The 12,121-nt window shown below is 38.0% G+C and overlaps 1 protein-coding gene across 3 annotated transcripts in view; it reads right to left on the bottom strand.

The window, feature by feature from the left end:
* Positions 1-12,121, bottom strand: part of LOC135633735 (uncharacterized) — a 45,944-nt gene that overhangs the window by 14,573 nt on the left and 19,250 nt on the right. For all 3 annotated transcript variants that reach the window (XR_010495107.1, XM_065143595.1, XM_065143594.1), the window contains exons 15-25: positions 11,456-11,898; positions 11,036-11,380; positions 9,547-9,771; positions 4,154-4,244; positions 3,944-4,021; positions 3,403-3,693; positions 3,125-3,322; positions 2,402-2,890; positions 1,703-1,864; positions 1,305-1,634; positions 1,128-1,210 (exon numbers count right to left, since the gene is read on the bottom strand). Coding sequence is in view for 2 of the 3 variants with exons in the window: in XM_065143595.1 (XP_064999667.1) it covers positions 1,128-1,210; positions 1,305-1,634; positions 1,703-1,864; positions 2,402-2,890; positions 3,125-3,322; positions 3,403-3,693; positions 3,944-4,021; positions 4,154-4,244; positions 9,547-9,771; positions 11,036-11,380; positions 11,456-11,898 (2,735 nt within the window). In the remaining variant the exon portion in view is untranslated. The remainder of the gene's footprint in view (positions 1-1,127; positions 1,211-1,304; positions 1,635-1,702; positions 1,865-2,401; positions 2,891-3,124; positions 3,323-3,402; positions 3,694-3,943; positions 4,022-4,153; positions 4,245-9,546; positions 9,772-11,035; positions 11,381-11,455; positions 11,899-12,121) is intronic.

Here is a 12,121-nt window from a genome sequence, read left to right as displayed (position 1 = left end):
GACAGGCATATATTGCTCGACTGTCATGTCCTATCTAGAGAAGCTTTGGCACAATAGAAGTGATTATACAAGTTCGTCATCCATAAATTTTGATAAACTTGATGTAAGATAAGATATCTTAAACCAACCAAATACCAACATATACAAACATCCATTGCCATTCTACTGACACCCGATGGACAAAAACATACTTGAACTTTTTATTCTCAACCTATATTAATGACACTTTTCTGGCATAGACTGCAAAACTTGTCAACACTTGAAATGATTTCACTTCATTAGCCACCAAGTTCAATTTTGAGGCTTCTTTTTAATGACACAACCAACTCATGATCATTATCACTTATATTTTCTTATTACACCTTCAAAGCATAACTCTGTATAAACAATTTCATCAATATTAAATAAAAATTAATATTCCCCAGCCAAAAGTAAAGTACAAGCTATTTTTCAATGTCATATAGGAACATAAATTTTTGCCACACCAAGAGGGTTGCTGGCCTCTGATTGGCATGTCCAATTGCAATGCTAAAATTGTAGCACCAACCAATCCAGTCGTGACCATAAGCATAGGGTGTGCACTGTACCAATATGCTACCAGCACAATACCACACAGCAAGAAAGGTAGCTTGACCACACATGACAATCTATGTAGCATACCTATACAAAGTTGACTTCTTTAACTAACTAAAAGCTCCAATTTTATTTTTTTTTAATTAAAAAATATTTTCATTACATTAAATGACATACATGATGCTCACACATGGACTCGAACATGAAACCTATCACTTGTGCAACGATACACTAACCAACTTAGATGTCTCAACCATGGTTCACATTACCGATCTATATTGATGTATCAACCAGCTATCGGTATGGTATGTCCTGAGCTATACCGAGCTGTACCGAGCATACTGACACATGATATACTGGGGTGTACCAATGTACCACCCATACCAGTCCTCCATCGGATCGGTACCACCTGTACCAACCAGTATGCTTCGGTACGTCAAACCTTGGTCTCAACTAAAACTCCAATTCATTTAGGAAAAAATTGTCTTTGTCAAACATAAGAACTACTGGATTCTTTAATTGAGTTCTGACAAGAAACCAAATATCCTACTTACTTGAACTTAACACGTGCTTGAGCATAGTGTTCCATCCGAATCAAGGCATGGCCCCAAGCATTCCATACCGGAAAAGCATCGATCTAACAACCAAAGTTTGTCAAGAATCAATTCTAAAAGGTTGAAACTAAGAAAAGAACTACGATGGATATTTTCTCCATTAAATTAAATGACGACCTTGCACTTTTTACATGTATATACAGCCATGCTGTACCGCTCATCAACGATCAATCTGTCACGCAGACGTTCTGAAGATTCCTTATCAGCAATATCATCAAGAGAAGCAATTATTCCTGATCCAAGAAGACTCTGAAGAAGCTCTGCACGTCCTAGCCAGATGTCTGCTTGTCCGAGAAGTTCAGACAGCTCATCAGGATACTGACTTCCGCTACTTGAGCTTGCAGTGTCTGTAGATGCATCATCTGTCTCCCGAGTTTTATCATAGTTGCTTGAAAATTCACTTGATCCAGACAGTTTTCTCAACAGACTTTTTTCATAGCCTAGCGCCTAAAAATAGGTAGCTCAGTTATTAAAAATGGCAAATAAACAACTTGCTTCTCACAGAAGTCATATACCTGCACATAAGTTTCTGTTGCATGATATGCTTTGCTCATAGTTTCCATAGAAGCATTCAGAGGCAGATGTTGGGAGCATAACACATTCTTCATCTGAGAAATACATAATTGCAGAGCACCTCTGGCAGAGGCCAACTCATCAGAGCACAAAGAAAGCAATGCCTGAAAATCATTAAATTAAACATCTTAGAGAACATCAAACAGAACATCTACACCAGCAAATACCCTTTGGTTTTGTATAGTTGGCCAGGCAAGGAAAATAGATAAACTACTAAAGTCTAACAATATAATCCAAGAAGCCATTTCTGATCAATCATTTATTTTGAAATGGCCACATAGATGCAACAGTCAAGAGCATTACTAAATTGATCATTCTGAGATGTTTCATAAGACAATATTAACTCATTTTTTAACTGTGCTTTATGATTCAACTACAAAATTTATATGTAGAATTGGTTTTTAAATTTTAACAATCATATTTCCAATAAATCATGCAACTCAATTTTTAACTGTACTTCATGATTCAACACAAGCAAATTTATATGGAGAATTGGTTCTGAACAACCAAATTTCCAATGAATCACACAACAACATGAAGCAATTCCAAATTGACTATTTCGAACTAAATGTTCCCGTTTCATGATAAAAGTAAGCTGAAGAACCATGCTGCATTCAGAAGCAACACTTTGCAGATCGTACCTTGAAAAGTGTAATATCAGGAGAAGTTTCATATCTATGAGAAGCACGAACAACATTATCCTTAATTGGGTCACCAGTGAGAACCCATTCTTCAGCAATGCAGACAAATGGAAGCCTCTCTTGTCCATCAGCAGAGAATGCTGTGGCACGCTCCTCCTGGATACCTGACATTGCTTCCCAAGCAACTCTATCAGAATGCATAAATCCTGAACTCTTTCTCTTTCGATGAACATCCTTTGGAGGAATCTTGGGCGCATTATCACGATTCGTCCACGAAAAAGCCCGGCGAGCCTCTCTTTGCCAGTTACCAATACTGCTTGCAAAATTTGACATGGATGGTGTGCCAGATCTAGTTTTTTGCTTTGATCTAGACCCTGAAACGGAGATCCTGGTCTCCCTATGAGCAGCACCAACATTCACAGTAATCGCTTTAGCAGCATATGCAAGTATTAGATTGTCATCTCTCAAGGATGGAAAGTCTTTCAATATCTGCAAATAAACATCATCAGTAAGCAATTCTCCGGTTGCACTTGAGAGTACAAGACATACTGCCAAAATTTCATGATGTTAGTCATATGTTACCGTTCATGTCTAATGAAACTCATTAATGTTGCAAAGATTCTTAGTCAAAATGCAATTCATTAACATTGCAAAGATTCTTAGTTCAGAACTTACAATTGTTAACAATATTGTGGATAAAAGCTATAGTGAGTAACAATATACCAATGATGCTGATTGTAGCTGCTTCATCATCAATGTAACTTCAAGAATCAAATGAGGATGTTCATGCAAAGCCGAACATCGTTGCTGGGATGGCGATGGCAGTAAAGCTAAAACACGAAGACCCAGTGCCCACAAGTTAAGTTGGGCAACTTCAGTGTCTGAAAGGTTTCCAACTCTCCGTTTTAAGAAAAAGTGCACCTGAATGAGTTCAAGTTGTTTGAATCAGAAAAATAAATAAAATAATATCTTAGGGAAAAGTTATTTGCAAGGCGTTATACAAGAAGCTGCTTAGAGCGCAAGTCAGGTAAAAGCTGCATAGCTCCAACAGCAACGGGTAGGGCATCATCTGAGTCGCGCAATGAAGAAAGAAACCTTGAAGCCTCAGCTGGGCCTCCACCACTAAGTGGGTCTGTTGTGAGTAATTTAACAAGTTGTCGGCCTTGCAGTTCTCTACGCAACTCGACAGATAAAGATGCACTTTCAGCAACTTCTAAAGCAGCAAAAACAGCCCCTTTACCAGCTAATCTTAGTGCTAAACCTTCAGGATCTTTCTTACAATCATCTTCTACCTGAAAAAGATAATAGAGACAAAATTTTCAACATAATATGCTATGAACCAAAGATTTAATCTCAGTCCAGTACTGGTTTCAACAATTTTTAGGACCAATACGTTACCATTTTACCACATAGTGTATCTACTTAAACCATTTGGTATCAACTTTAAATTGTGATCTATAGCCTTACCATCTTGTTATCAATAAGAATGCATGATATATTCAAAATCTGGATGGAAGAGATGGAAGTAAAATGAAGTCATACCTCTTGCCAAGTGCTGTAATGCTCATCAGCATTTAAAATGTGACGGTATCTCTGAAGAGCTTTCCTCATAAGCAAGACCTACCAAGACCCCGAACAGATAGTATATTTGGATGCATGATCAAAATAATTTTGCAAAAAATTATATTGATGTCAAAATGTCAATATTTTGTACAAAGAAATCTTAAGATTTTGACAGACAACTGTATTTACCTCACTCCGCAAAGGTTCATAAGAAGGCAAGTGGCAGATGCACATAGTGAGAACATCAATTGCAGGATCTAAATCCCACCTATGTAGGTATCTGAAATTCACAAACATAAAGTTAATTGCAAAAGCCTCAAGCAGAATATCCAACAAAAGAATATATCAAAGCAAGAACAAAACCAATAATCCATGGATTTCTTTGCCAGCTGGGACATACAGTCTCAGTTGGCATCATCAATATATGCTTATACATAAGCAAGTGAAAATTCACACAACTGACATGGCAGCACATTGTCATACGAAGATATACAATGTCCCCAAGGGGTTCCCAGCATGTTCATAGACAGAAGGATAGGCAGGTTCCAATACGGACTGCCAATCTAAATAAGGGAATACCATTCATGATCATATTAAAACCACTTGAGAAGTCAGAAAACCATGAAAGCCAAAGAAATGACAAATTTTGGCTGGTCTCAACTGATACAAGCACCACATTATGCGCAGTTGAACCCACTTGATCCGAGTCTGATTCTACCAATTTGATTTGATGATTTGAAGCAACCAATCCATCATATCCGAATCTTAAATTTTTAGAGATCCTTAGGCATGCCTCTGTGCAAGAGCAAACACAATTTTATCATCTAAAAAAGCCAAGGAATACAAAAGCAGCAAAACTGCCTGGACCAGTTCATACCAGCCGTTATTTAGTGGTTCGGGTGTGAAACAGTCCAGTTTATATTAAAAAAAAGATCCTGTTCCTAGGGTTTTCTGATGTGTTGCAGACGTGTAACTTGGAAGCTGGCAGCCACATTGTAGGCCCGTCCCTCAGTTGCCGCCAACCATACCCACACTGATCTGGCCATGGACCCATATAGGTCCAGTATTTAAAATGCATTCTTGTTTAATGCTATTGAAGTCAGTTTTAGTACCAAGACAAAGAACCACCAAATTTTGGTTGGTTTTAACAAGGACTGCCTTACCATGTACTAGACCCATACAGTTGCTGGTCAGACCAACACATACTAATCAGTACCAATAAATCAACACATGGTACACCGTAACGTACCAATGTTTCGAAGACGAAGAAGGAGAAAAGGAAGGCATAGTGAAGGAGAAAGAAAAAGGAGGAGGAAGGAAGAAGAGGAGATGGTGGAGGAAGACGACAAAGAGTAAGGAAGAAGGGGAGGCGATGGAGGAGGGAGGAGAAGAGGAGGGTGTCCTGCAGAGTTTGATGACGGTAAACGATAACAGCGATGACGTCAAATGATAGCGGTGGTTGCAACGACATCGATTCCACATGCCCCCGAGAAGAAAGCTAGCCATAATTGTTGTTTTAGTTCTTTTTTATACTCAGTTGGACCGGACCACCCAAAACAAGGGCAATCCATGTACCGGTCCACGTCCAGACCAATATGTATTGCCCATTTCGTACCATTTCAGGTGGTACGACAATCCATGGTTTTAAATAATACAAGCACCACATCAAGACCAATTCAAGCTAGTTGATTTTAGGCTGATTCTAACCAATTTGATTCAATGATTTCAAGCATACAATCCCTTGGATCCGGATCCTAAATTCTAGCGATGCCTAGGCATGCCTCCAAGCTACAGTAGATACAAACTTGTCATCTAAATTGTTCAATTCAACGAATGACAATGCTAGTACCAAGCCCAGGTGACATAAGACCAAGGTTTTTAATTTCGGACCGTACTTACGTACCGGTCCGCCATCCTATCAACATGCGGATCATCCACTACCGAGCGGTACCAGATTTTTAGCCCTGTATCGAGCGATACTGGGTTGTATCGGGCGATATCGGGCGATAATGATCGAAATTTTGATCGTTACCGAACTATACTGAGCGATATTGATTGATTTCGACCATTACCGACCTGTACCGGGTGATAACAGTCGAAACCGACCGTTACCGATTTATATTGATTTTTCAAACGGTCAATTTGACCATTGGAGACATCCTAAAGGGTATTTAAACCCTTTCCTATATAACGTAGACACAGAACAAAGCTCATCGTATTCATAATCGTCGTATTATGAAGAATCTTACGACCAACAGTAATACGATGATAGTTAGTCATACTTCTCCGACCAACAATATAAAACGGAGCAATAGATCAGTAGTGAAAGTAGAAGTTCTAATATTCACCAATTCATGCCTTGGGTGTCACCTCGGACACATGATTCACGACGATCAACATACGACCATCAATGGTATACAGTGTATCAATATACTATGTCGTGGGATCAATTTCAGGATTAGGTCCAACAAACATATTATATTGATATACAAATACATAGGATCGTGGACCTCGGTCCACCACCCATGGAGGTCCGTCGTTCGTTTTGTTGATAGAATCAGGTATATATATGTGTGTTATTACTTAATTTATTTGAATCTTAAAATTTAAGTTATATACAAATAATCTAACAATTCAAATATTTTTTCTGTAGATAATTCAATACTAGCAGAAGGACAATCCGGAACGAACCGAAATTGCGAACCTTGCACAAGGCCACTCCTCAAAGCCCAAAAAAGATATGTAGCACTATTCTTACCTAGTTTACATTAGATTTACTAAAATTATACTAAATGTATATTTATTTCTAACTTAAAAACCCTATCCTAACTTTTTTTTATTTTTTATGTATTTTCGAAAGGTTTTATACCTATTTTAGGCGTATCGCTCAGTACACCTGGTGTACTGCTCAGTATGCCGATACAGTACGAAGTTAAAAACCTTGTATAAAACTAACATCAATACGAGCCATAGTTATCAAAATTGAATCGGTCATCAACCTAACCAAGCCTAGAATCACTAAATAACTAGTTGAAGTAGTGGGTAATATTTTCTCCTTTTTTCACTGAATAACCATCACTTTTATCTACCTTTATTTCTTTATTATCCTCTCATTCTTTTCTATTTTTATCTACTTCTCTTTCTTTAAAATTTTCCTCATCTTAAGAGGACAAGCCACAAAAATAGTATCTTTGATCGCATATAACAAATATACATATATTGCCCTCCCCAGCCCTCGTATCACCAAGAGCATTGTGTATTTGATAATAATCCTCTTCCACCTCTTCTTATTCCTTCTCCTCTATTCCTCTCCTCTTCTCCTTCTTCATATCCTCTACATCATGAGGCAGGACAGAGGTCCGTGTGGCATGAAATTAAGACAAATAATGTGGAGAACATGGATTAGCAAGGAAGCTGTCTCAATTTAACTTATTAATTTTTCATTCTTATCATGCCCTTGACAAATAATAAAAAGGAATCTGGAACTAAGGGCATTTCAATTACTTTTTGATCAAAGATAAAATTGGACCTGTTCAGTTTGACTCTGCCATTACTCACAGGTCATAACCGCAGCTTGGTCAACCAGTTCAACTCAATTGTCATGCATACAGCCATAGACGATCCAAATATAGAACCGGGTCAGTCAAGGGACCAATTCCCTTTTCTCTGGTTCAGCCAACCGGTCCAGTTCAATTTTGGTAACTAAGGTTTGAGCTAACTCAGCAAATATGGAAAAGAAAATGGCAAAACATAAATTTTATCCTAGAAAAAAAAAATTTCCTATTGTTTAGGCTACCAATGAACCACCAACAAATGGGTGAAGGATGCCAACAGCATCATAAGCTTCCAAGTGATGCTGCAAATCAGACCCGTTGATATGAAAATCTCTCTTTAAGATTCCGAACCATGTGATGCTTGTGAAGCATATTTCAGTGTTTTACATTGCTCAGCAGGTCATACCAGTAAAAATAGTCCCCTGAAAATGCTAGAGCAAAACCAAGAATATGAAAGGTGGCTTTATTTGGTGCTCAAAATCAACATACATTGGGACATTATCTTGAATCAGTTGTATGAAAGGATAGAGACAAACAGGCATGTTTTACAAAATCAATGCCTATTGGATGCATTGAATAAGTCTTTACACAGCATCTGATGCATGCTTGCTGAATCATCTGACAACACAGAATAAACCATAGGTCAAATTGGTATTTTTGGTGCCCAACAAAGCTAAGTAGATAGCAGTACTTCAAATATATATTCATCCTTCCCTTACAAAGGAACTGAGCACCATAAAACTATATGCACCTGTTAAACAGATGCGATTTGATTATCTAGAATTTAGAATGACAAAAAGGAAAGAAAGAGATCCAGAGAGCGGTGATAATGGGTAGTAGATAACTATATATTTTTTTAAAAATGGTTTGTGACCCATAATATCTTAATCTCTATATAGTCATGTACAAAAGCCCCCATGCTCTATCCATGGACTAGCCTAACACATTCTTAAATTGAGTAGGATTATAGTTTTTATGATTAACAGAAAAGTTAATTTCATCTTATAAAGTTCCAACATCCATTTACAGGATTGTATCTGCTCCAGCCACATGCATCTTTCTTTTAGCATTAGCTGCTGATAGCTATTATCTATTTAAGTCTTGACTCTTGGGATGCCTAAACAGAGAGCGATAGGCACACAATTGTAGCCTAATATCCAATACAGCAATTAACATCTTGAATGCTCCTAATCATTTTAAAAAATCTAAACCAGCTGAAGCCCTCAGACAACAAGACCAAACCATTAACACTTTATGAAGTCAAATTTGAACCACATGACTCGTGAACATACCTAACTTTTGTGGTATGGAATGAGGCAAAGACCAGAACGGTGCACCCGATATGACTAAAATCAGACCCATTTTTAAAACATTTAAACATGGTGAATCTACGCGATAAATTCATACCAAGACAAATGTTCTACCCCTTCAATAAACTGCACCTGTGATCTTCATTGACTCTTCAGCTTAAGTTGGCTAGTCTGTTTCTTCCAAAGCTTTTTGCCACACAGACGACTGAATAATAATTCCTGTAAGTCTCCATAACAAAATTGTTTCTTTCTTCTGTTGCGATTAAATAACTCTTTGGCACTGTAGCTTTAGGCTCACTGTGGTAGATCTTGGGGTATCACAGTAACAGACAAGTTCAGAAAAATGAAAAAACTTACATGTTAACATTTAATTCTTGCCAATTGTTGGGGCTGATGACCTGCTGCGACATCTTAAAGTAACTTGCAAGGAATTTAAAACATTGTCTTCCTAAATAACTGTTTACTTCAATAGTAGTTAAATCTTCAACCCAAGGAAAAAACCTACTTAGGTTGAATATAAACTTGATTGTTGAAAATTTGTACAAGTTGTTAACAATATACACAAGATGAAGGAATGGATATATGACAATGGAAGCATTGGATACTGCAGAAGAGCCCATGTGGCATGATGAGAATAGCAAAAAGGATGACTATTCTGAGGTAGTAATAAACAAACATATATATCTGCATGAAGGAATTATGAAAAAATATGACATACTTTAAAGCAAGCCTTGCTGCAAGCAGTTTATCCTTCAGGCGCAAACAGTACTGCCAACTGGTGCTGCCAAAGTTATAGGCTCCAGAGCTATGGGGGTGTCCAAGTACTGGATTATTCCCCTCCTCATGTTCAATCAACAACTGAAGTAAATGATCAGATGCCCCTTCGCGTAAACAGCGATCAGACAACGCAAGAGCATCCAGAAGTTTCCCTTCATCAATTAACCTACAAAATGTATATAACCACAAAATAACTATCCATGGCAATACACAAACAATTAAACTGTTAAATAAGAAAACATATAGCTAATTATAGCAAATTGATGAATATTTGCTTAACTACACGTCCAACATATGGTCAGTATTCTATTGTGCATCATTCAAAGATAAAGAATGGCTCACTCCAGAAGCATCCAATTATCATCAATCAATGAGACTGTGACGTCCCAGGAGGCGACCGCAATGAGAAATGTGGCTCATCGGCCTAAACAATAAGCAAAAACTAAAACCAGAGTAATAACTGTGCTTTCTTTGTTTCAGGAGAAAGACATCTTGCAGAGCATGACTAAAGTCTAAATCACTTGACTGGCATTTTGTTGTCAAGTGATGCAACAATGGACCATGAACTTCAGTGTCACCCAATTTGAAATGGTTTGACAGTATTTACCGGTCAGACCGCCAACCTATCACAGATGGCCACAGCCACAACCACAACAACCTTGTTGTTAGACGCATCCATCATTTTTCGCTTGTAAATGTTGCACAGTCTTGTCTTCGCATGTTTTGCTTGTGTATTTGCTAGTTTTCCCTTGGTTTGGTTGCAAAAATCTGTCTGCAAGACATGTCCATGACCAACAAGCGCATCAAGCCAAAACAGCCCACTTTTTGCATATTGTGGCACTGTTTTTGGGCACCATCTGTGTGTGTGAAACATCAGCCATCTTGGAACCACCCAGGTGGCACAGGACTGGATGGGGCCTCGGGTAAGTGTCGGAGATCAGTTTGAGCCTTGTTGCACTGGCTGCTTTGTGCACTCAAAGCATTTCAATCTGATCCAAGTAAACACAACCAATCCTAAAACAAAACTCATTCAGCACATTTGGTCAAATGTGCTGGTTTTCAAAGTCAGGTTAGTGTTGGTTCCATAATTAGGTGTACCATATAACAATGAGCATCAAGCAAAAACAAAACCTCAACTTGATGATCATATTTGATTGTCATATGATACAAATTGGTTTCCTTCATGGCTCGTTTAATCAATTTGTGGGAAGTTCTGAAGAGCTTATGGTCTTTGTCCACCCCACTGCTTTTACAGAAAATCCATTTAAGAAAGCTCAATAAAATGGTTCTCCAGGTGACTCATGGCAGGTCTAAACAAAATAATATTTCTACACATGCAAATAAAGGAAATGATAATTAGCAATAGTTTGCATTATTACATGCTGGCTATAGTAAATATTCTTAGTAAAAGTAGGTAATGAAAGATGAACCTCTCGACAGCTTTTCCATAGGGCCCTTCATTCTCCCAATCACATGAAATAAAATTTGCAGCATCAATTCCAACATCCACAGGTGAGGAAGAAGAATGCCAGGACCTGGAAACTGATTGACCGTGGGTACTGAACTCTGATAAAGTTGGACTATTATGCCCACCAGCAACCATATCATCTATTTCAGATTCAGTGTCACTTTCAGGTTCACGAACTCGTTTCACAGGAACTTTTCCATTAGATATAGCTGCAGCAGTTTTGATGTCACTTTTAGATGCTATTGCGGATCGGGAAATTTTGTGAAGGTTTGATTGCATCTGTATCCAACGGTTGAGTGTTGGAAACCTGTTACAAGTTTATAAAATGTTAAACCAGAACAACAAAATTGTCAAATATAGTTCCAAGATAAAAAGTCATTGCCTCTCTGACTGATCGAGAGCAAACTCGTAGAATAGCCTCTCAGCATCGGGTGCTTGCATATATGAATCAGAAGTTCTGGAAGCAGATGATTCACTACTGCTAGATAATATAGTACTTCCAAAAACACATGCTAAAACTGCCCTTACTGGTGAGAGCTTAGCTAAATGCTTTACTAAACTCAACTGAAGAGGATAAAGAGGTTTTCCATATGTTCCGAAGGATGAACAAGTACTAGCCTTAGGAGAGGAGATCTTATTCTCCAAGTTGATCCCAGAAAGAGTAGGTAACAGTGGAATGCAAGCCCAACCATGACCCGAACGTGGAGGAAAAACTGGTGGCACACAAGCTGATATAACTTCATGCACAAAATCCACACCCATGATATCAGCTATCTTTCCAGCTGCATCAGTGCTCCCTCTCTCAAATACTAGACGAGTAAGAAGCTGCAAGTTAAGCAAAAGTACTGAGATACCTAAACAAGTCCTACTTATGTGCAAATTACCCAAGTTAATATTAGTTCCCTGAACATAATAAGAAATAAGTGTTCTAAATTGCTTCAGAAGAATATTAATACATCAATCCACAATAAAAATGCAAACAACAATTTCCTTTAACAATCACATCATGCCTACAAAAAGATAACAAAATAGTTTTCCTGCCTATTTT

Source organism: Musa acuminata, chromosome BXJ3-3 (assembly GCF_036884655.1).
Source record: "Musa acuminata AAA Group cultivar baxijiao chromosome BXJ3-3, Cavendish_Baxijiao_AAA, whole genome shotgun sequence".
Classification (NCBI taxonomy): Eukaryota; Viridiplantae; Streptophyta; class Magnoliopsida; order Zingiberales; family Musaceae; genus Musa; species Musa acuminata.
Note: the sequence above shows the minus strand (reverse complement) of the source record. Positions and strands in the feature narration are given on the sequence as shown.